We start from the raw sequence: 23,853 nt of genomic DNA, 5'->3' as shown, positions 1-23,853 counted from the left end.
AGTATAAATTAAGTGGAAACAGAGGTTAGTCTAAATTGATTAATATTGAAATATTATTCATTTATTCATCTATTTATATTTACTTCAGAGATCAGCAGAACAATCAGCACCAAGCAATACACATATTACATAAACAAATAGTCCTTTTTTGTTTTGTTTGTTTGCTTTGTAATTAAAGCTGTTGGAATACATGACTGGAACTTCAAGGAAAAAGCTGGCGATTTTCACAGAATTGAAAATTCCATTCACAAAATTTGACACATCCTCCACCCCTTGTGTCTTGTTTGCTTATGTATATGCTGTTCCTTAGATTTTCAAACAAAAAAGTGTTACAGTAACTCAGATTCAATAACCCTTATAAATTCTGCAGATATTATAACACTAGGGTAGCTTAAATCTTTGTATAAAATTACATGAATAAATAGCAGTCATCCCATAAAAAATTACAACTTGCCAACTCATAAATAAAAAACTTTGCAGGACAATTTGAACACGTTTAAATCAGCAGTGTTCAGTTTTCTTCTTTGCAATTATATATGCTGATTGCATATATATATATATATATATATATATATATATATATAGTTCGTAGAATTAAGAATTACAGGTAAAGTTAAAAGCAATGCATTATCAATTGCAGGATTCCATGCAGCAAGGTCTTCTTTATGCTGTAAATTTTGGCAAATGTAGGAAGCAATGTTTATTACATATACAGAAAACACCAATTTTCCTTGTCGAGCATTGAAAACTGTAGGAAAAAAATAACATTATGCAATAGGGGGGAAAATAACATAACGTAACAATCAATTATAAATTGTACTCTAAATTTTCATATACATTTAAAAAGTAAAACAGAAATGTATTTTAAAGGAATTTAATAGGTTCATTCTGTCACAATGGTGTTCTGTTCAATATCTTTAGTAAAAAATAGTAGTGTTTACTTAGTTGTCATTAATTTTCTACAGTATTCATGTCAAGAAAAAAGCATCTGCTTCAATAAACAAACAAACAATAATAACGTCATATAGCCATTGTAAGTGCCTGTAATTTAGCTGTGTGACAAATGTACAGAATACAATACCATTTAGATTTCATGACTCAAATAAGCTTTCTCGTTAAAGATAAAGAAAAAACATTCCGTTCTATCTGTACAGTCTTCTACAAATTTACAGGACCTGCCTAGGTAATGCTTTGTCAACAAAACCCAATTTACGGATTGTATTAAAAAAAAATATATAAATATTATATATATATATATATATGTATATATATATATATATATATAAATAAATGTCATTACACATTTATCTTTTTGATTATTAATTGTATAGACTGAGCTATTGCATTTAATCAACACTGTAACATGTAGAATTAAGAGTGCTTGGTGTAAGTTTTATACAAGACTGATTGTTTTGATGCTCTTGGCGGGGGGGGGGGGGGTTATCATTTCTGATGTTTTGATGTTTTATTGACTCTGATGACGTCATTGACAGAATAATCATCACACAGGGTATTAAAATTATTTTTCTTAAATGTAAAATCCTCTGTATGACAGAGAGCAACATTTTATGAGTCATCCCTGGAGCATTTTCTGCCAGCTGCACAAGGGTGGGCAGCCCTTAGGAAATATCCTCTATAAATCCACCAAGCACAAGAGATTACCCTCAGATGACAGGTGAGGAATCTCTTTGTAAGCCCAAGCAATGTTTAACCTTTAGAGAGAGGCTCATTGTCTTGGCGCCTGTCCGAGGAGCAACTCATTTCAGCATAACCTCTCAAACTCTCCCAGCACAAGACCCCTCAGTTGGCCTCAAGTGCCGGTTCTCACGTAAGAGGTTTTGCCTGAATATTTGCTAAGTACTCGCTTGAAACAATTATCTGAATATAATGCAAGAAGCCCACCTGAGTAGTGTAGAAGGTCAGAGAGGTTAGGGACAAAATTTTATAAATTACCTAAATCAAGACCTCTATATATGAGAATCAGTCGACTTCCCAAAAAAACAACAAAAAAAGACAACAACATAAGCTTATGGGAATACCACTGTATAGTCAATTGCATTTTTATTTCCTTTATTGAACATCTACCCAACATCGAAAGAGGTTACCTGGCCTAGGTATCAGCCTGTCTATACCCACACACCAAAATGTGACCCAGATTTGCATGCAGTTAAAACAGAGGGAGGCACACACTGTGTCTTACAATAACATATTTACATCTTCTCACACAAATGAAACCGCCTGACACGGCACTGAAGATAAAAAAAAAAAACTACGGAGGCAATGGAGTTTGTATTACCACTAAACAGGGCTATTAGAGCATTATAATGCCCCACTTTAGCCAAAATGAATCCCAATCTGTTTTGCTTGCTACAAAAATAAACATACTTGTTTTCCAATTACTTGCTGGAGAGCTAGAAAATTAAATTCTCCAAAAAGAATTAGCTGCATGTAGTGGGGGCAAAGATGATAGGAGTCACTAATCTCCAGATTAAACAAAACCAGGATAAGTAGTCAAACAATAGATGCCTTTAAATTTTTTGGATTTAAAAGGAAAAAAATAAGCACTTTGTTGGCAACAGGGAGAACAGTAGCCATTTGAAAGTCTCAAGAACATAATCATAAACAGAAAGTATTCTCTGAGAGTGAAGAATTTTAAACAGAAAATACACTCATGGACTACACCATTCCATAGAATTCAGAATTTTAGCATACAGAAGAAACCGTTTTATTTGTCGGCTCTGAAAGGACATCTGTGCTTTCAAAGTTCTTGTTCCAAAAAAGTAAATAAATGTTAACAACTAAGAGAGCACTTAAAGATATACAAATCTGCAGAGGCATGTGCTTTTAGCCACGTGACGGTTAACCTGCGTGAGGAGGTGGGGCTAATAACTCTTCAGGTGGTGTGTTCCTTGGCCAGTTATTGACTGTTCACTTCTCTCTTCAACATTACGAAGACTCCCATCAGATAAGGCTGTTTATGTGAGTGCTTCCATTTTATTAAACTTAGTACTGCAAGAATTGCTTAGAATTTAGGGCATCACAGTGCAAGGACACACCTGACGTTCCAGATGAAGTGCAAAGGAACTGATATTTCTGTTTGGGGATTTTAAGGTCTGCATTATGACTGGTATTTTTTCAGCAGAATATTTCCAGCAAGCAAAGAGCATTTGTTGCACCTGACAAAGAACCAAGTGAACCAAAACCGTGACAGTCAGACTATTGTGATTTCCAAGCTGTGCTACCGTTGGGAGTCATTTTAACTAGAGTCATGCCTGTGGTTAAAGTGGAGAGCGATTCTCCCTCTGAAACCACTCTTCCAGTGAATGACAGTCAGAGAGCAGAGCCGCAAAGGGGACGTCGGAGGAAGAGGCCTCTTCAGCGAGGCAAACCACCATACAGCTACATCGCACTGATCTCAATGGCCATCGCCAACTCGCCTGACCGCAAACTCACTCTGGGAGGGATCTACAAGTTCATCACAGAGAGGTTTCCTTTCTATCGTGACAACTCCAAGAAATGGCAGAATTCCATCCGCCATAATTTGACGCTCAACGACTGTTTCATCAAGATCCCCAGAGAGCCCGGTAGACCTGGAAAAGGCAACTATTGGGCCCTGGACCCCAATGCTGAAGACATGTTTGAGAGCGGAAGCTTCCTGCGACGGCGAAAGCGGTTCAAACGCACTGATTTCACTACGTATTCATCATTCGTTCATGAGTCTCCCGTCTTCTCACCAGTCCAGATTGCGCGCTCAGCCTACGCCAACTCGGTCTACTCCAACATGGCCGTGAGTCCACCATATGCACAACAGCTGCCTTCTGCCTACTACCAGTCCTCCTCCCCTAGCTTCAGTGCTGGTCAGTCCAGGGTCTTCAGAATCAACTCTCTCATTGGGTCACCTGGCAGGATGGGCCAAAGTGGAGAGATGATGCCTCAGCAGTCTTGCCGCAGTTTCAGTCCAGAGAGTGGCTCCTGCAGTTTGGGAGGACCGGGCTTCCAGCATCAGTCCTGCAGCGGGGAGACAGTGCTGTCATATTGCTCAAGCTCCTCAAACAACATGGCCTTTGCCTACCCCGGCCCAGGACACGGACAGACTCAGGTATCATATCCACAAGGCAGCACCCAGGCCTACGGGCCAACAGGGAGGGTGGCTATCTCCAGTTTGTCTCCCATTGCTGGAGATGCTGTGGGGGACCCTTATGGTAGAACCTCCCCTGCACAGCTGGGCTCTTTTTTTCAGTACAATAATTCTGGTCCAGTAGGAAGCTCAGGAGCCTACATCAGGCATCCGGCTTACTCGGGTAACATGGACAGGTTTGTGACTGCCACCTAAACAAGTTCATGGACGATTATTTTCCATTGCAAGAACACGGGCGCACAAGTACCTTTGGAGAGACTATTTTAGTAAATATAAAAAAACAACTGTGATATTTAAACTGATTTTATTGTGATTCCATCAATTGAGTAAATGGAAATTTTAATAATCTCAATTTACGCATGTACAGCCTTTTCCTATTACAACATTGTAAAAACAAGTTGAAAAATGTTTACAAGGATCAAACTTTTTTCTTTCTTTTTTATTTTTTTGAGTGAAATGTGTTCATATGCTTTGTATACGCTTTTCTTATAATTGTCATCTGTGCTAAGAGTAAATGCTTCGATTTACTTTTCATTGAAATAAGGTACTGCATTTACTACAGTGATATAAAAATGTTTCTACAAGAGGCTGTGTTGTTATATCCTTTTACAGATAAATTATTTAACATTTTAATTTAATCGTGAATATATAAAGAAAACTAGGCTGTAAAGCAAGAATCCATTTCAGCAGAGACCTACATTTATAGAAATGTTAACTGATTTCACTTATTTTAATGACATTTATTTCTAAAAGAGGTTATTTTTTTCTCTTTCCTCTTATTGAAAATACATATGTTACAAATTATTATTATATACTTTGAAAGAACAATCCTTTATTATCTAGCACTTAAATAATGAAAGCTGACATTTATTTAAAAAATTTAAATTAAGAAATGTATAAATTATTTTGTGGCAAGCTTTCAGTCAAATAGGTAAAACAATATTTTAGCATGGTTAGACGCAAATTATCAATCCTCCATGCTATTTTGAAGTTTACACTACTACATAATTGACAACAAATTATTCAGAATAAGTGCAAAAGGGGTTACAAGACAGGTAGGGTAAAATAATTAATTTGTAACTTTTTCTGCCCCTTATCTTTTCTGAGCTTTATTAGACAAAGTCTTCCAGTTCCGCACAATAGCTTGTTTCGGCGGCACTGGCCATTAATGATGTCCTTTCACTCTCCAATTTTGTATTTTTTAAATTGGATTTTAAATAGACATTTACGCTTATTAATATCCACCAGCTTCGTGCTGTGACAATAAAACTAAACAATAGTGATGTCAATATTGCAGAATAATTTTGAGTAGGTAATGATAAACTATAACAACTAACAGGTTAAAAATATAAAGCTACTGAAAGATCTGAAACCAAATAATAAATCTAAAGGTATGCTAAAGTATTTCATATATATAAGGAGGTAATTAGTATATATATATGAAGGATCTATAGGATATATATACACACATATCAGGATATGAAGGAGTGTAAAGCTGGCATTTTTGACAAGCTTATGAAGTGGCCAGTATTTGCACAAAGATTAAAATGAAATTTTTTTAACGTGTCTTGCCGTGTTAGTCATAAATTAAATTAATTGCTTTTATTCAACAAAAAGCAAAAAGAGAGAGATGAAAGTCCTAATATGGTGAGAAGGGAAAGTTTAGCAGTCAACTGTGTAGGTTTTAAATGGCAGGCCAAAGAAGAGATGGAGGTATTGAGTATCAGTGAAGCAGAAGAACACATCAGTGAACATTGTCCTTGAATGGCTGGATTAAAACATCACATCGTTCACCAGGTTTTCACAAGCACTGGCATGATTAGAATAACTATGATTAATTACTGGACTATCTGCGCATCAATCAGCTTTTATATATATGATTCAGACTAGGAGTAAAAAAAAAACAAAAAAAAAACAACAACATTCAATCAAGAGTTTCTGTTTAAATCCAATCTATAAAATAAGATTTTAAAACACTGAAAAACAAATGTTACTGATGTCCTGATAACAATTCTAATAGTTTAATTCGTGTACAGACTTTGAACTAAGACAAAAAACTTTTTTTTTTGTTGTTTTTTTTCTAACAAAGCATATCTAAACACTTACTTATGACTTACAAAATTAAATGAAAAAGAATCTTACAAAATGAGCTGATTGGCCTACAACCTTACCAGACAGAAAGTCTGAAGATTATTCTTAAGTTTAAATAAGAACATATTTAAGAAGAAAACAAGAACACGGTTTATTTAACAATTATGCATTTAAAAACTAAACTGCATTTCTGAATTTTCAATAATTCATTCAAGAAATTCTACAAGATTTTGTAGCTCAGGACAGCTCTTGACAAGATCAGGAACAGAAGACAATGTCTGTGAATAGAAGAAAACAGTAAATTTGTTAATATTTCTCCAATACATAAAGAATATTAGATGTTTGTTTTTAATTGTTCCTCTCACCTGTCTTACTCTTTCAATCATATCATCAAGCAGATGTAGCTCTCGCTCCAGTTTACTCTGGTTCATGGCATGGACCCTTTGCTACAGAACCATATTTCATTTAATTCAAAATTAAAATACTACACAGTGAAATTAAATGTACATAAGTATTTTGTCTCATCACTTACAGTCCTTAAAGACATGATTCTGACAAAGACTCTTTTTCCCCCCACAATTGACTCTTCGCAAAGACCCACTCCCTCCTTAGTTACTGTTGCTATGTCTGATAAGCCATGCCACTCTCACGCCTCTCAATTCAAGCAGAACGTGAATAGATCATCTTTTCATATTTACTAGTTAAAGCACGAAATAAACATTAATGAACATCAGAAGGTATTTTATCTCAACCACTGAAAGACGTCAGTACACACCATTTTTCCAAGTTTTAGTCCACCGAAGTTCAACTACTCTCCTGTCCGATTTGTTTGTCAGACAAAATGACAGATTCAGAGTTATGACTGGTCAGGTCACCTGTCAATCAAGCTCCTTGCGAAGGTTCAATTGCTATAGGAGACACATTGGTGTGTCTGTATAATTATAACAATAATAATAATGCGGGTAAGTCTTACATGTCGTTTTGCCCTCTCCAAGACCTTGGCACGATTTTCCTCGGCTTCCATTAAATTTGCCTTGAGCTTCTCAACCTTAGAACAGAATGTGTTTTATTGATTCAGTTTTTTTTTTATTATTAATTTCAAAACATTAAAATATTGGGTCTGTGAAATCTCTAAATGGGAACTGCTTCAAATATCAAACTTACATTTAATTTTTGTTTTATGTTCACAAGACTACGTTTTGGACTGTTTGAGAGTCAAGGAGTATACACTTTATTTAATAATATTGTTTCATGCCAGTTACAGAGGAAAAACTGGATAGACTGCCATACCTCTCGGAGCAGTTTGATTTTTTCATCTAATGCTTGGGCACTGGCTGCTGATTGGACACCGGTTCGATTAAGCTCCTCCCTCAAGACCTGAGCCTCCACCTGTGCCTGCTGTTCCAGGCGACGCAAATCAGCAACTTCTCGACGCAACTCCTGTTTCACACAACAGAGCAAAGGCAAGTTAGTTATTATACAACAATCTAACAATAGTATCGACAACCACAAAATGTATCCATCAGTCTAAAAACGTGTATGAAAATATTGTCAGCAGTATGTCTGTGGGCAGTGAGTGCACTGTGAAAGGTGACTTACACTATTCTCTGCTCTGTATTTGTGTGCCGCCTCCAAATTTTCCTCCATCTCACTGCATAATTTCCTCAAGTTTTTTTCATCCTTAAAGATGACAGAAAAATGATTACATATTTAATCCTCAAATGCTCCAAATCCTTGAGAGCAAAGTTAAAAAGTTTTGCAGCTGGGAAACTGACCCTGAAATTTTCTAGTTGAACATTTACCTGGGCTTTTTGCTGCAGGACCGCAGCATCCTTCTCCACCTGAGACTGCAGTCGGTCAACATTCTGCCTCAGCTCTGAGACTTCCAGTTTGTGTCTCTGAGATTCTTCCAGCAGCGCCTCCTGCAGGTCACATCTGAAAGAGCAGGTTGTCAGAAAACATGGAATGTTTCAGGATAAAACATTTTTTTTTAAAAACATTTTCTACAACAAAATCTATATGACTTTAATAATGATTCATTTAAAAAACAAAGTAAAATTGAAGTATACCAGTAAAAGTGGTTTGGGTCAAAATAATTTTACTCCCTTTATGTGTTGCACTTCAGGTGATTTACATGCATGTGACAAAAAAACTAACAAAAATCTGAATTTAAAATTTACACTTAATTGCTTGCTTGCTGTTAAGTTAATTTCATCGCTCTTCATGATATTCCAAACCGGTCTGACCAAAAGTCAGACTGACTGACTTCTGTGGAACAAGACTTAAGATGACATTATGAGTTTTTCTTTTTCTTCTGGCTGGCACACAATGAATGTTAAAAAGGCTATTGATTTTTTTATAATTTTTTTGGTTAATTAATGTTCTTCAAAATGTCTTGTATAGTGTTTTGGAGAAGTAAACGTCATAAGTTTCAGAATGACATGAGGATGAGTACATTTTCATTTTTGGTTCAACTATACCTTTAAGTTAAGCAAAAACCAACAAAAATCTGTTCCCTAGCAAATGAGCCTTACTGAGTATCCCTGAGTTTGAGTAACTCACATAGTCTGCTTCAGAGTCTGCAGCTCCGTGTCTTTCTGGATTCTCAATTGGTCTAAATTGAGCTGAAGATCTGAGATGGTCTCACCAAAATCAGTCAAAAGCTCCAACATACGGCTCTGTCTTTCCACTGAGTACACAAGAGAGTATCTTCATAATATAAATATCTATCTTTATGGATTAATTATATTATTACACTCATATATAGACACAAATACAGATATAACACATAAACACACTCACACACACACAGATATTTGAGATAATTTTTTTATTATATTTGAACCTAACATAAGTACATGTTATCATCCGGTAAGGAACGTACCTTTCACTTCTGTGTGTGTAGTTGGTGGTATTCGGGTAAAAGCACTGGTTTCACTGCTGATGCCATCTTGTTGCACCTCACTCTCCTCTGCAAAACATTACCAGGGGTTAAAGCCAAAAAAAAAAAAAAAAAAAAAAAACCTTTTTTTTCCAGGGGTGGGACGGGACGGGGGTCCTCTCTTTAACATTTGAAAATATACTATGGCAAAGTTATTGCTTTCAGTTTTCAAACTGATTTATATTTTCATTAATATATAGTTGACCTGAAGAATGAAATCTATATTATACACTCAGCAGGGCTCGAATTGAATGCCATCCCCCTGGTTGAAAAAAAATTACAAAAAGGATCCCACCATCAGTAAAACCACCATCCCTCCTTACCATCCCCTTTGGATTAATAATGTCGTTTTTCAATGAAAATTGTTCAAGTGCAACTTTTTCATTTATTTAAAAAGACAACAGAAAAAGTATGATTTTTCCTTTAGCAGAACGTAAAAACATTCCCGACATGTCATTGTGCTGTATGTGTAAATGTGAGGGATTGAGATGACAGAGCTGTTCCTCACGCACACACACACCCACACACACACACACGCGCGCACACCCCCGGAGCAGTGGGCAGCCATTTATGCTGCGGCACCCAGGGAGCAGTTGGGGGATCGGTGCCTTGCTCAAGGGCACCTCATTCGTGGTATTGCCAGCCCGAGACTCGAACCCACAACCTTAGGGTTAGGAGTCAAACTCTCTAACCATAAGGCCACAACTTGTCCTTATCCCAGATGAATGGTAAGGCCTAAAAAAAAAATTAGTTTGGTTCCGGTTTCCGACCGACCGTGTCAATTTATGTGCGACCCAAATTTATTTTATGAGACTGGGGACGAACGGTCTTTCACACATCGTTAATTAAATTACAGTTTCCTTTAAATGCTGTTTTACACTTAAGTAATCCGTTAAAAACCATTAAGTATTGCATCAAAACCCTTTAACTGTCAATTCCTAAAGTGAGCTATAACTTAAGGTTTGGAAATCGTAACATTAAGAGAAACACGGGGGGAGTAAACAATATATCGCGGAACAGAGAGGACACTGACAACATGCTGACAGACAGGACATTAACATTACCAGCTTACTTTTAATATGAAACAAAGTCTCATTTGGTTATTTCACCTTTCAAATGTGGTCATTTTTTAAAGAAATGTAAACAATAAATACCGTTTTGTGGCTCTTGAATGTGTCGAACAGATCGCTGTAAGTTAGATCATCAGTTAAAACTAACTGATCGTCTCTTGCTTCTAGTTAATTTATAGCATCAAAATCAAATAAACCACATAAATGAACATAAAGAATGTTGTTTGACTACAAAAAGATGTCTGTACACTCCGTTTTTCAAGTTCAAATCCTCCATGTTAATCTACTATGAGATCGCCTGTCAAACTCCCGCGAAGGCTTTTTGTGCGTGTGTGTGCGTTTTGCGTGTCTATGGCAACAACAGACTTTAAACGGGAATACAGAATCACTGTCGTAAAATTACCGGTACACACATTTAAAATCAGCGCGCGTGTGTGTGTGTGTGTAAAACTGCCACTGGAGAAAAAATAAATAAATTTCAAAAAAAAAAAAAATCCCTACCGACCAATGACCTCAACTGACAACCAACCGGAACCAAACTTTTTTTTTTTTTAGGCCCAAGCAATTCAAATTCACAGCATATACAGAGGAAGAGTTTAGCCTCTTTCATACATACATTCTTTACTGGTAAATGACCACTACATTCTCACACACGAATATGCCTGTGATTAGTTTGGCAAGTAACCAGAAACCTTTGACACTACAGGAAAAGATACTCAATAAATGATGCAGGATTAGAACGGCTTTCCAACAAGACAAGACAAGCACCAAAAGCTAACGCACCTGAACCCTTAGGAGACTCTGTCTCAGGTTCCTGTGTCTTCATCATGGCCACCATAATAGAATCCACAAAAGAGCTGGAGGGATGCCGATGAGACTGCAATGTCTTATCAGAGTCCTCCGACTCCTGAGAAATGCAAAACAATGCTATTAGTTCAGCAAAAAAGCACCTAGAATAAATACAGCATAACTATAAACATTAGACTGGAGTGACGTCAATTGAAAAACTAATTTGTACTATTCAATATCAAGTTTTTCTACTTAAAACCTAGAAACAAGTAAACCCAACAACATTTATACCTTAAAAGGTTAATTTAGAAAAACTAAATTTACAAAAAAATAGTTCAGATTTCAGATTTTAAACTGTGTAATTTACCAAATTACACAAGAAACTGCAAACAAGTGTTACTGTTAACTAAAATTATTTAATCTTAATTAAAATAAGGCTGAAGATGTAAATATTCAACTTAAATTAGAAATGTTTCAATGACAACAAATTAAATTATAAAAAATAAATATGAAAAAAATTTATATATAAAAAGGTTAAATATTAAAAAAACAATAATATAAAAAGAACAACTAATATAAATGAGAAAAACAACAATTTTACTTTAAATTTAAAAAATTGAAAGACTAATTTAAAACAAAAATTAAACCTTCAGTAATTCACAGCACGTAAATTATGACAAGTGTAGTAAAGCATAGGGACCTTGGAGGTTAGGGACTCCTTTAAGATGTTTGTGAGACAGCAAACTCTGTTGTTTAGAAGCATGACATCATTAGATGCCTGAGCCATCTGCTCTCCTTGTTCCAGCAGCATGCTACGGGCTTTGTCTCGTGTACTGTCCAGCTCTTCCTGAAGGGACTCTTTCTCAAGCCTTAGAGAAGAGATTGCAGCAGAAAAAAGACTTCCATTTATTCTGATTTGTTCTGACATTTGTTATAAAAAGTAGACAGGAATATTCTGTACCGCAATTGTTCCAGTGATAGTTTGAGGTCTTCACACTCCAGGTTTCTCTCTCTCAGGCCCTGTAAGTGGCACCGCAACAATCGCTCACTTTCCTCCATCTGTTCCTGTGCCATTTCATTTTCTGCCTGTAAGAACTGTTAGAACAAAACATTTCTGTTATAATGGGAGTAACAGGTATTTTTGAAGTATTGTGAATGTTTTGGTGTAAAATCTAATATCTCATCACCTCACTCATTTCTTTGGCACTGGATAGTTCAGTCTTCAGTTGAGCCAGCTGTCCGAGCTGGTAGCGATGAATCTCAGCTTCAGCGTGAAGCGCTTTAATCAGGCCTTCTCTCTGCGACAGTGTGTCCTCATATTCCTCTAGCTGCTTCCTGGAAGTCTCCAGTTCTTCCTCAAGCCTGCAGAAAGCATATATATATATATATATATATATATTGAAAAAGTCAATTATGTCCATTTATTAATACAACAATAAACAAAAGAAGGGAGATGAAAATGCGACGATATACCGGTTCGCTCTCTCTGTAGCTTGCTGTGCATCACACATTGAATGCTGCAACCTAAAGTAGAAAAATAAAATAATATAGGATTGCAGCCCAAGAATACGTCATGATGAGGAAAAAAACATAAGTCGCACTTAGAACCAAGAGAAAACATTACCGTCTACAGCCGCAAGAGGGCGCTCTATGCTCCTCAGTGTAGACTACAGGAGCAATGAGCAGCATAGAGCGCCCTCTTGCTGCTGTAGACAGTAATGTTTTCTCTTGGTTCATGTCAAATTAATTTTCATAAATAAATCGCACCTGACTATAAGTCGCAGGATCAGCCAAACTATGAAAATAAAGTGAGACTTATAGTCCGGAAAATACGGTAATCATGTGAAACTGCACATTGAGACCCTTTATTTTTTCCATATTTGCAGGAAGTGCACTAAAACAACAGTCAGTAAGGTTTTTAGAGCTATATAAAAGAATTTTTTTTTTTTATGGTAACTATTGTGGCCGGTGGGATTAAATGGGTTATTAATTAAAAGTTAAGGTCTTCAGTGGTTTACCTGGTATGAGTTTAACACATCGTTCACATCACAACGTTCTCTGGGGAATTTCACAGGATTTTATTTTTATTTTTTATTATTATTTATGTTTATATTTATTATTATGATTTATGTTTATATTTTCTGTCACTCACAACCATCATATATAGATTTTTCCCACAAGTAATTAGCTCATAATTAGGTCTCCATTCATTTGTCTGGTTTGAAATGTATTAAACAATTATCCATCTGATATACTAGAGATGTACAGATCAGCTTTAACACCACCCAAACGCTCACCTGACACCCATAGGAACTAGATATTTCTCTGATTTAGATATAATCTAATGTTCAGTGTTAAGCGGTATGATATGGCAGGAAAGTGCAGAGGGGAGGTGCTTTGGAGGACCCCTTTTCAAAATTAACCAAAAGTGCCTCTTAACAATTTTATCATTAACACTGTGGTCAATAAAATAAAACACAAATGAATGATAATTTATGAGTTGCATGTCTTGCTCAAACAAGCTGAAATTCCATAGTCAATAGCCAATGTGAAGCGGAGTGGTAATTACTTATTCATAAAATGTTTTTTGTTTTTAAACAAATGCAAAATAGTTATAATAGAATTGATCACATTAATGGTAAGTACTGTTCAATTTACTGTACTGCATTTTAATATATCTTTCACCATTTGGTGAAACTATCATGATCAGTTAAATGAAGCCCAAGTGCCACCTATGGGCTATTATGAAATGGTTACATGAATCGACTTCATTACATTTCCACTTTTAATAATTAATCAGCAATAGTTAATAACTAGGTTTTTAAACATGTTCACGTTTTATAGAATATAGTTAATATTTCATTAATGAATTCTCATTCACCCACAACCCACACGATTAATCAGAATGTTGTTTTTTTGTGACTTGGCCCATCTGACTTGTGGATTATCCACATTGTTTTTTTGTGATTTACTGGATAAAGATTTAAAAATGTTTTGCTTACAATTTCTGCCTATTAAATTATTTTAAAATGTGGCACAGCTAGGAAAAAAAGTATACTCATTATAAAAGTGCCCATAGAGTTATAAGATTTTATCAATTTAAGTGACTCTAGAACAGGGGTGCAAAATGAGCCCTGCAGAGTTTAGCTTCAACTCTAATTAAACGCACCTGATACAGCTAATTAAGTGTTTCAGGGGCCAATTCTTCAGAATCGAATTACTCTGTCAGCTGGATTTTATTATTGGAAATCTGACATGATCTTCGAAGCTTATCCTAGAGTTGCTGTCATAGCAACATGTCCGCTAACTTAAACCTGCTAAGGACCAGACTTATTTAAACGGGATTATATTGTATCATTTTAAGTAAAGGTGACACTGAAAGTCTGCTATTTTCTTGTAAGAGCACCTTATTAAACCAGGAAAAATAATTACATATATGTGACCCTGGACCACAGTCATACGTAAAACACAGGTATATTTGTAGCAATAACCACACAGTGGCTAATATGCATTGCTAAGGACATTACTTGGACAACTTTAAAGGCGATTTTCTCAATTCAGATTTTCAATTTCAACTTTAATACTGTCACATAACAAATCCGCTTCAAAATAGGGATGGGACGGTATGAAAATTTAATATCACGATTATAGTGACTAAAATTATCACGATTATCAATATTATCACGGTTTTGTTGAAACGAGATGAAAGTGTTCAAAAATAGTTGATGCTCACACTGAAAACATTTCAGCAAGTTTTATATTTAATAATCAACAAACAACTAATAAAACAAGCAACTCTATGCACTTAATTTAAAGAAAGATTAAATTCTGTGGCATTTCCTTCCTTACAATGAAAAGTGTAGAAGCATAGAAAAGCATAGAAAAGTCATTGACTTTCGCCATTCCTTCTCGAAAAAAAAAAAAAAAAAAACATTGTGCGCTGCGCTTGCGTCAGACTGTTGCTGGCTTCATTTTTAAACGATATTACTAACCTTCAGCACATTTTATCACGGTTATCAATAAAACCGGTTATCGTCCCATCCCTACTTCAAAATTAAATGAACTGCTAATTAAAATACATTTGACACTGGAAAATGCAAAGCCTGTACAAATACTGATGGTGAAAAGTAAATAATAATAAAAAAATATATCTTTTATTTATTTTGCTCGCTTGACTATTTCTTTGATCTCGGTTAAGCCTGGTTCACACGGCAGGATAATTGGGCCGATTTTAGCCCCGATTGACACCTTCCGACAATCTTAAGGATGCTCCGATTATCGTAAAATAATCTGATCAGATATTCCTGCCGTGTGTGGTGTGTTAAGACTGCTCTCCTCTGCTCGGAAGGACGTCGGGACCGCTCCTATCTCAAATCGGGGATATCCAACATGTTGGATTTATTTGGCCCGATTTCTTCTCGTGTGTGGTGTCCCCCGAGGACAAACGATCACGCAGCCTGTGGACTGTGGCGTGTAGCCAATCAGAAAGCGAGGTGACGAGGAAGTACCGGGAAACCAAATCGAAACAGCCGGCGACATGGCGCACCAGAAAGTCGGGTGGACGTCGGAGATGGAGGACTTTGTCTCCACTTCTTTGACCATCGCCTTTTCTTTTTTTTCCGGTTACAAACAAAGGACAAACTATGGCCACTGCATCCTCTTCGTCCGCCATGATTGTTTACTCTGAAGTCACGTTTGATCTCGAGGGATTTTGCGAGATTTCCCGTCTGACCTGGGAATGCTCGGGAGTCGAATCGGTTCGTGTGTGATGTGTTGATTTTGCCGTGTGGCTGCGCACCACACACTGTACGACCAACACTGTTAGACCCGTGATTTTTTATCGCCGTGTGTGGGGTCTCTCAGGTTTGGAAAATCGGCCGACAATTTTAAAATCGTCCTGTGTGAACCAGGCTTTATATTAGGGCTGGACGATTAATCGAAAAATAATCAAAACCGAAATTCATAACCTCTAACCGACGTAATTTTCCCATGTCGGTTATTTCGTTTTTTTAATCCTGTTAACACTTCCCCCTTAAAAGCATACTAGCGCGTGTGTAGTCACATGACTCTGCCCCGTCCAGTCAGTGGCATAAAAGCAAAGCGGTGTGAGCGGTGAGCCTTGCGTCTTCACTAAACTTTGTCATTTGTATTTGTTTTATGGTTTGGACATTCAAGCGAGTAGATGAACGGATGTGTATTATTATATCGAGCTACCATTTCGCGCAGCTGCATTGTGGCACGAACCCTCATATAAACAGTAGATGTGAAGATCGCGTGCACGGAGGAACACAAAGTAACTTGTCAGCGCTGTCCTGTGATTTATCACTAAAGTAGCTTAGAATCTCAAACTTCTTTATAGCATGTTTGTGTGCAGCGCACATGAAGCACAAGCGCGTGCACAGAGAGCAGCGGTCGGCGGTCGTGCTGGGTTCCTGGTTTGTGTCCGTTCTCGGACTGTTCTGTGTATTTTAACTGTAGAAAAGGTTGTTCCGAGTCGAAACTACGATACAGAAAACTAACGTTACATCAGTATATCATCATAAACTGAGCCGTTTTTGTCTTACGTGAACATAAACAGATGAGAAAGAAAACACACATGTGCAGTATTTTTGCTTAAAGAGACAACAGCCTAATAAATGTACTGCCTGTCATTAATGTTAATCAAAGAACAAAAGAAAATCATTCACTGATCTTGACTGAATATATTTAATAACTTTACTTGATTAATCTTTATTTTATTTACAAAAAGAAAACTATGCAGTGTTTTTAAAGTTTTAATTACAGTTTCTGTACCTGAAATTTAGTTTAGTTGTATTTATGATATTGCTAATTGATTTGTTTGATCCTTTCTAATTACTGACCTATCTTATTACTTGTCTTTAACACTTTAATATTTGAAATTTATATAAATCTAGTTGTTTTTGCTATGGTATTTTTTTTTTATCACAGGCAAAATTCCTCTTGCAGAATTTTGTAGGCTGCTGATTTTTGCTCATGTTATTCAGCTGCAACAGAATGCTTTGTAAAAATGTTTGACATCTAAATGTTTGACTTAATTTTTTTTATATTGGATTTATCTTATTGGAATCGAAACTAGGAATCGATAAGAATCGGAATCGATAAAATTCAAACGATACCCAACCCTAGTAAGAAATGTTAAGAACATAGATAAAATAACTGCTGATAGTCAATCATATTTACAGTACAAACCTTGTCAGTGAACTATGAGGGCAAAAAAAAACAAAACCAAAAACAAAATAATCATTCAATAATCGAAGCAAATTGTTCAATTAATCGAGGTTTTGATTTAAGGCCATAATCGTCCAGCCCTACTTTATATGATTTCATTGCATTTCTTTCTTTCTGCTAGCCAATCAATGCTTTTCTGATCATAGTTTTAAGTATTAATATACTTGAAAACTGCATTGAATGTGTGGTGAAGTAGGGTTGGAACTAAACTAAGTTTTATACCCTGCTCTGGAATCACACTTTTAAAATTAGGCTCTTTCATACAGTATATCCAGGTTTTTCAAGAAAGTGGCAACCATAGATCTTTAGTGGATCTTGACGAGTGAATAACGATGAGAAAAATATTTTGGTCGCGCTTTATTTGAGACCTAACTATTAATTAACTATGCCTTTTTGGTTGTTAAATTTAGGAATGGTTTAGGATTAAGGATCTAAAATATGGTCAAGCAGAATAAGGCATTAATATGTGCTTTATAAGTACTAATTAATTGCCAATACACTGGTAATATGCATGCTAATAAGCAACTAGTTAATGTAATAGTACTGAATTGTTACCATGTCTTCCTTTTTAGTTGTTTTCAGTTATTTAAATGCTTGTTTTGGCTTATTTGAAATCATTACATTTTTCTTGAGGCACTGGCACCCTGATTGAGAACCACTATTATAGATTCTCATACGAATAAATAGAATAGAAATCATTCTAGGTCAAAAATCTAAATTGGTGTATCCCTAAATTAACTGATCGAGTTCATTCAGTCATCCAAAAAGCAATATGAAATTAACTGTTTTTCAAAAAGCAATTTCCCCAAGTGGATTTCTACATACTTGCTGGTCTCAGAGGCGAGGGACTGCTCTAGGAAGGCGTAAGAGGCCAATGTAGATGTGACAGTGGCTGAGAGCTCAGTGCTCCTCCTCTGCAGCTGAAAGCGCTCCTCTTCTGCCTGAATCAGCTGCTCCCTCAGCACTGACATCTCTAAAAAACCCACACACAGCAGAATCAAGTAAAAGCTCTCCTTTGACTACACAGGGAATAAGTCAATCCAAAGTAAATCACTGTCACACCTGAAGTCATAATGGTCTGCTGCATGTTCAAGTCTGAAATCTGTTGACTGGCATCTTGCAAGCTTGATCTCATGTGCTCGAGTTCATTTTCCATCTGGGGATTAATGGAAACAGCGATTAAAAAGACATACTGCATCTAAAGACATTAAAGGAGTCACATCACAGACTTTCCGGTCTCTTAGAAATGAAATAGTTTAATGGGTGAAAATACACTAACATTCACAACTTTAGGCAGGCAACAAAAATCTAGCATTTTCGCATTTAAGTTTAACTGTCTATAGTCTGAACTTTTCCTGTAAACCAGGGGTGGGGAACGTTGATCCTGGAGGACCTGTGTCCTAAACTCAAGCAGGGACACAGGGCCTCCAGGATCAATGTTCCCCACCCCTGCTGTAAACCCAATCCAAGGTTTAACATTAGGTCTGAAACGCAATTTAAATGATTTCTGAAAATGCCACTTAAAGGGATAGATCACCCAAATTACCCTGTGATTTTTACACCCCCAAGCCATCCTAGGTGTATATGACTTTCTTCTTTCAGACGAATACAATCAAAAAAAGCTTTATAAATGGCAGTTGATATTCAACAGTGCAATAGAAGTCAACAAAGTTGCCCACAATTTTCACATGCAAAAACATAAGATTTCTCACAAATCACACACCATGTCACTTTCATGCCAGGTATCACTCTCTCGGTCAAAGTGGTGAATCTGCATGGGACAATCTGTGTGTGTGTTGGGGGGGGGGGGGTTGGGTTTAATGAAACCGCACTTTGACATATCTGGTCAAATGAGACTGATTTTGGTCTGATTTTAAAATCAAATATGATATCACTGGATCGTTTCTCACAAATTCTGTCTGTTCTTCAGACAGAATTTGTAAGCTATTATATGGCTTCGGAATAATTTTCTTTCTGTTTTTTGGGTTCCTTTAAGGTTTGACAGACATGGAACTGAGAATGAATAAATAATGAGAGCATTTCATTATTAGTGGTAAATGTCTAACCAGGTCTCTCTCTTCCACGGCTCTGTCTCTCATTTCCAGATGTTGCTTGCTGCTCTCCACGGCAGTTGTAGTCCTCTGATGGAGCTGGTGAAGCACTGGGTTTATCCTCTGAATCAGCTCTTGAGCCTTTCTCAGCTTCCCATTGAGGAAAGGGGGAAATTGTTATTTTGCTCCTTAAAGACTGAGTAAGCAAAATGTAGCATGCTATTTTTATTTCATTATCTAAACACACTGCAGACTGATGGTTTTAAATATGAACTCTTACCTCTGCTAACAAGCTCAAGTGATCTTCTTGCTTCCTTCTCAAAAGGTCATTTGCTGCACTGATGGATTCCATGTATGACTTGCTCAGTTCAACCTTGGGTGGTCACACAACTCACTCAGAATACAAGCATATTACATACATAGTCAAGCAAGCCTTCACTTTTAGTGTCTGTGGTCACTATTAAACTAGTGGGAAAATTATATTTTCATATAAATTGAGATAGGGATGCAAGCAGTATGAACAGACCAGTGATGGGTAGGCCAGTTTGAGGGCTGACATCAGTTCCTGTTGAGACCCAACAGTGTGCTCTAGTTCTGCCACCTGAGCAGCATGATAGTCCCTCAACTGCTGCGTTACATTGAAGGCCTGCACACAGAGACAAATGAACAGGATAAGAGGCAAAGATCAACAGGATATTAATAAAAAATAAATAAAAAACTTGTGTTCTTAAGCTTCAGCAAAACCAATAAAAATGTCTTCTAACCGCTTCTTTCTCCTCTAGAGCCTTGTCCATGCAATCTCTCATATCTTTCATCTTCTGCTTCATCCTCTGAAGCGTTTCCTTGTACCTCCCATAAAGAGACTTCATCTGACTGACCTACATAACACAGACTTTTTATGAGATGTGATTTCTTGCCAAATATCTTCTATGAAGCTTATGAAATACATAAGTAGTGACTTACCTGTCTAGATAAAGTTTCTTGATCAACATTAACAGTATTTCCAATCTGTTGCATCTTGAAGATGGCATCCCCTGTGCTAGACTTAAAAGAGTCCTATAGGAGATTGATGATAATTTAGGCCTGTAAAACTGAAAAATGCAAGTGTAACTTTAAAAACTTGCAGGGCGTTTCTCACCATCTCAATCCTCATTGCTTTAATGCTGTTGTATAAACTGTGAAGAACATCCTCATCATGCTCAAGACTCTGAATTCTCTCCAGGGCAGTGCCATACAAATCTTTATATGTCCCATTCTGTGAAATAAAGACAAGATAAAAAAATAAAAAAAAAACAATACCAGACATATTCAGAGTTTTTCTTCCAAAAAGGTGTCTGTGGAGCTGGGTTGTCACCTGTCTGAGCTCAGTGTGGTCTGTCTGGATGAGTTTCTCCCTGAGATCTGATGGAGAAGTATTTTTGCTCGAATTATGAGCACGTGCAGAAGTGAGCTGCTGGGAAAGAACCTCCACCATGATGAGCGTAGAAGCCAGTCTCTGCTCCAACTCTGATCTAGACAGATGCTCCATATTTCCAGGCATCAGGCTTCGAAGAGGAATTCATACTGAGACAATGTAGATCACTTCAACAGAGAGACAACAATTCATGTTTATCTTACTTACTTCCATAGCAGAGAGTCAGTTGAAGTGCTGGCATCAGAAACATCAACCTCCTTTAAAATTTCTACCAATGCTGAAGTATTAACACTGCGCTCCATCTGCTGAACCGGTGTGCTCCAGACACAAGCGCTACGCATCACTACTGGAGAACTGCGCACTAAAGCATTGTGGGGATTCACTGTTGCTGGAGTAGGAACAACCATCTTCCCTGACACAACCATCAGCAATTCAGCCATCTGTCTGAGCTGTTCCTGCAGAGGCCCGTTACCCAAACCTGGAAGGGCATTCAACATCATCTGATTGTCTTCAGAAACCATTTTAGGTTCCACATCCTTTGTCTTGGGTGGGTCTTGAGGAACAGGTGTGTAGCTTAAAGCATTAGCCAGGGATGTGGAGTTCAACAGTGGAGGAGGCATTGGACTCTCCGGGAGCTCAGGCCACAAATGGCTCATTGGGTTCTCAGCTGTGTGGTCATGAAAAACACCCCTGCTTAGGGTGGGCGTCTTTGGAGTGCAGGAACCTGTTAGAGCAATAGCACTAGGAAGATCCTGATTAACAGAGACAGCTTCACCAGATCTATCACAGAACCGCATAACTTCGATCTCTGGGTGCATCTCCTCATCCTTCAAACCCAGTGTCTTATCTTTGAGAATGCTGGTTTCCAAGCCAACATTTTCAATAAAAGCAACTTGAGGACAAAGGTTTTCCTCAAAATATGAAACTGCCTCTTCCCTTTCCGGGTGAAACTGTTCATCACAGTATCCCCCCACATCCTTTCTAGTCACGACAGAGGATTCATCCTTGGGCACCTTGTATTTGTCATCCCTGTTGCTTAATTGTACAACGTCTGAACTTTCAATATTATTTTTACCATTTAATACTGACAATTGTTGGTTTGAATTCTGGTTAGCAAAGATCTTTGATGCTTCTGTTTCACAGCATGAGACAGATTCAAACATTGTCTGTGTATTATTTCCATGAGGTGATGTTAAACTACCAACTGTATTTCCAGACTTTTCCAAAAGACTTGGTGAGGAAACCTGTGACTTGGAACAGACCTCGTTTTCAGTAGTCAATACATTTATGACCAGTGGCTTTTCCTTAGAATGGCAGTAAATATGGTCAACATGATTCCTTCCTGGTGTCAAATCAGCAAAGCTTTGGCCATCATTTTCCATGGAGTCATTTATACAAGACAGACTTTGTTCTTCAGCAAGATTGTCCAGAAGCACTGACATTTTTGACACGTTGGATAGATCAGCTATTTCTATTTCAACTCCAGAACAACACAAGCCTTTAAAATTGATTTCTCCTTCTTCGCTAGATACACCATGACACCCTTCAGAGAGATTAGCTTGATCGTGATTGTTTAGGTTCACTGTATTTTTCAGGGTACACTGAATACCTACAATGTGTGCAACATTTGACTGAGAGGCGTCATCTGCATCAACTGTACTGATGGTGCTACTATCTTCACACAAAGACTTCCAGTTACAGTACGAATGACCCAGAGGTTGATTGCTTACTGATACAGCCTCTGTGCCCACTGTAGAAATGGGAGTATTTTTACATTGTGAGTGATTTCCTGATGCTAGATCCTTTATGAGAATGGACTCATCAGAGATAGCACAGTTGTCGGAAACCTGAACCTCTCCACCTAAGTACATTTGGGATTTGAATGTGACATTTCCCCCCTCATAGGTGGAAACTTCTTCCTCCTGACACAAAATAGATGACGCATCCAGCCCAGTAGATCTGCTCTTATAATAGTATGGATGGTCAACATGCTCTTCAGTGGTCTGATCATCTTCTGTGCAATCAGGTTCAATGGTTTCATTTTGGGCACTCTGAGGTGGGTCATTATCCTCAAGAACCAGGCGCCTGATGAGAACAGACTCTTCTGACATTACAGGTTCATCCTCAACTACGACTTCTCCTTCAAGACACACAAAGGATTTTATGATGGCATCGTGATGTTCATCAGTGGCATCCACAGCTTTCCCATCATTATGGATGTCTGTTGTGATAGTTAAGCTTGATTGCTTTTTACCAGGGACAACTTCATGCTGGTGAAAAACAAAATATCTCAGCTGAGGTCAAAGTAACAGACAAACTTCTTATATTTTTTCCCATATGAACTTGAAATCACAGAAAGTAAAAAAGATAAAGTGGTCTGAAAGCAGTGCAGGAATGCTTCCATACCTTTGTTGTAGGGTCCTCCTCATGCATTGATGCATGCTTAAGCATTAGAGTAGGACTGTCCTGAAAATTCTGCAGTTCATTCTGTACATCTCTGAATGGAACTCTTTCTGATCTGGGCTGAAAAAGGCATAAACCTCTATGATTAGAGCTCAAATAACACTTTTTTTCTAGTTATAATATGCATGGATGTGAAGTACTTACGTTTGACAATCCATGAACAGATGACATGTTTTAGATTTATATCTGCAATCACAAACAAAAGTTAATGAATGTGATTTTAAATACATTTGAATTACTGCAATATTATGCGACTTTATCTGGTAACGTTACACTTAAAAAAAAAACACATCAAAATTAAGTTAACACCATTTTTACATCACGCATAAATCAGCATATTTCAACTGTAATGGTGCTTGCATTTTCAAAAACAAAGATAAATATATAAATACCCTATATATTGCGCTAACAACACAAACTATAATAATAAATAGGTCTTGAAGAAAAGTTCGATATTTGTTAATAAAACGAGAAAGCAAAATGTTGGCTGCGTTCAAAGACGTTACAGTTAATTGTATAATGATATATCCATTTCTCACATTATGTCCAACACATCTGCTTACAAACTGTTGAGATCAGGTCCACTTCTCCATAGAAAGTCAAAGTTTACGTAGATTTGCAGCTTAATATCTTCGAAAATATATAAT

The 23,853-nt window shown here is 37.1% G+C and overlaps 2 protein-coding genes across 2 annotated transcripts; one reads left to right on the top strand and one right to left on the bottom strand.

Annotated features, from left to right (window-relative positions):
• The first annotated feature begins 2,944 nt into the window (after nt 1-2,944).
• foxe1 (forkhead box E1) lies at nt 2,945-5,573 on the top strand. The gene has a single exon (XM_059554069.1). It carries the CDS (start codon nt 3,269-3,271, stop codon nt 4,331-4,333), a length of 1,065 nt encoding a protein of 354 aa, XP_059410052.1. The 5' UTR covers nt 2,945-3,268; the 3' UTR covers nt 4,334-5,573.
• A 782-nt stretch (nt 5,574-6,355) lies between these two features.
• On the bottom strand, nt 6,356-23,392 carry spag5 (sperm associated antigen 5). The gene is made up of 25 exons (XM_059554068.1): nt 23,351-23,392; nt 23,150-23,266; nt 20,951-23,013; nt 20,684-20,873; nt 20,468-20,584; nt 20,293-20,385; nt 20,094-20,207; nt 19,856-19,975; nt 19,610-19,702; nt 19,345-19,479; nt 18,341-18,434; nt 18,104-18,251; nt 12,503-12,553; nt 12,217-12,391; nt 11,991-12,124; nt 11,730-11,898; nt 11,024-11,147; nt 9,114-9,200; nt 8,792-8,918; nt 8,032-8,164; nt 7,829-7,909; nt 7,520-7,669; nt 7,203-7,277; nt 6,595-6,675; nt 6,356-6,507 (listed from the first exon to the last, which is right to left on the bottom strand). Exons 1-25 carry the CDS (start codon nt 23,375-23,377, stop codon nt 6,436-6,438), a joined length of 4,770 nt encoding a protein of 1,589 aa, XP_059410051.1. The 5' UTR covers nt 23,378-23,392; the 3' UTR covers nt 6,356-6,435.
• Between the last annotated feature and the right edge of the window lie 461 nt (nt 23,393-23,853).

The sequence above is a fragment of the Carassius carassius genome, chromosome 7 (assembly GCF_963082965.1).
Source record: "Carassius carassius chromosome 7, fCarCar2.1, whole genome shotgun sequence".
Classification (NCBI taxonomy): Eukaryota; Metazoa; Chordata; class Actinopteri; order Cypriniformes; family Cyprinidae; genus Carassius; species Carassius carassius.
This window is presented reverse-complemented; position numbering and strand designations above follow the sequence as displayed.

What these genes read in the sequence shown, in the direction of transcription:
- spag5 (XM_059554068.1), bottom strand. Translation starts at nt 23,377, where the DNA reads ATGTCATCTGTTCATGGATTGTCAAAC. An exon ending in AGGAGTCCCTAACCTCCAAG is followed by an intron (nt 11,148 to 11,729) that starts GTCCCTATGCTT and finishes TGCATTTCTCAG; the next exon opens with GAGTCGGAGGACTCTGATAA. An exon ending in CAGACTCTGAAGCAGACTAT is followed by an intron (nt 8,165 to 8,791) that starts GTGAGTTACTCA and finishes CTGCTCTTTCAG; the next exon opens with ATGTGACCTGCAGGAGGCGC.
- foxe1 (XM_059554069.1), top strand. Translation starts at nt 3,269, where the DNA reads ATGCCTGTGGTTAAAGTGGAGAGCGATTCTCCCTCTGAAACCACTCTT.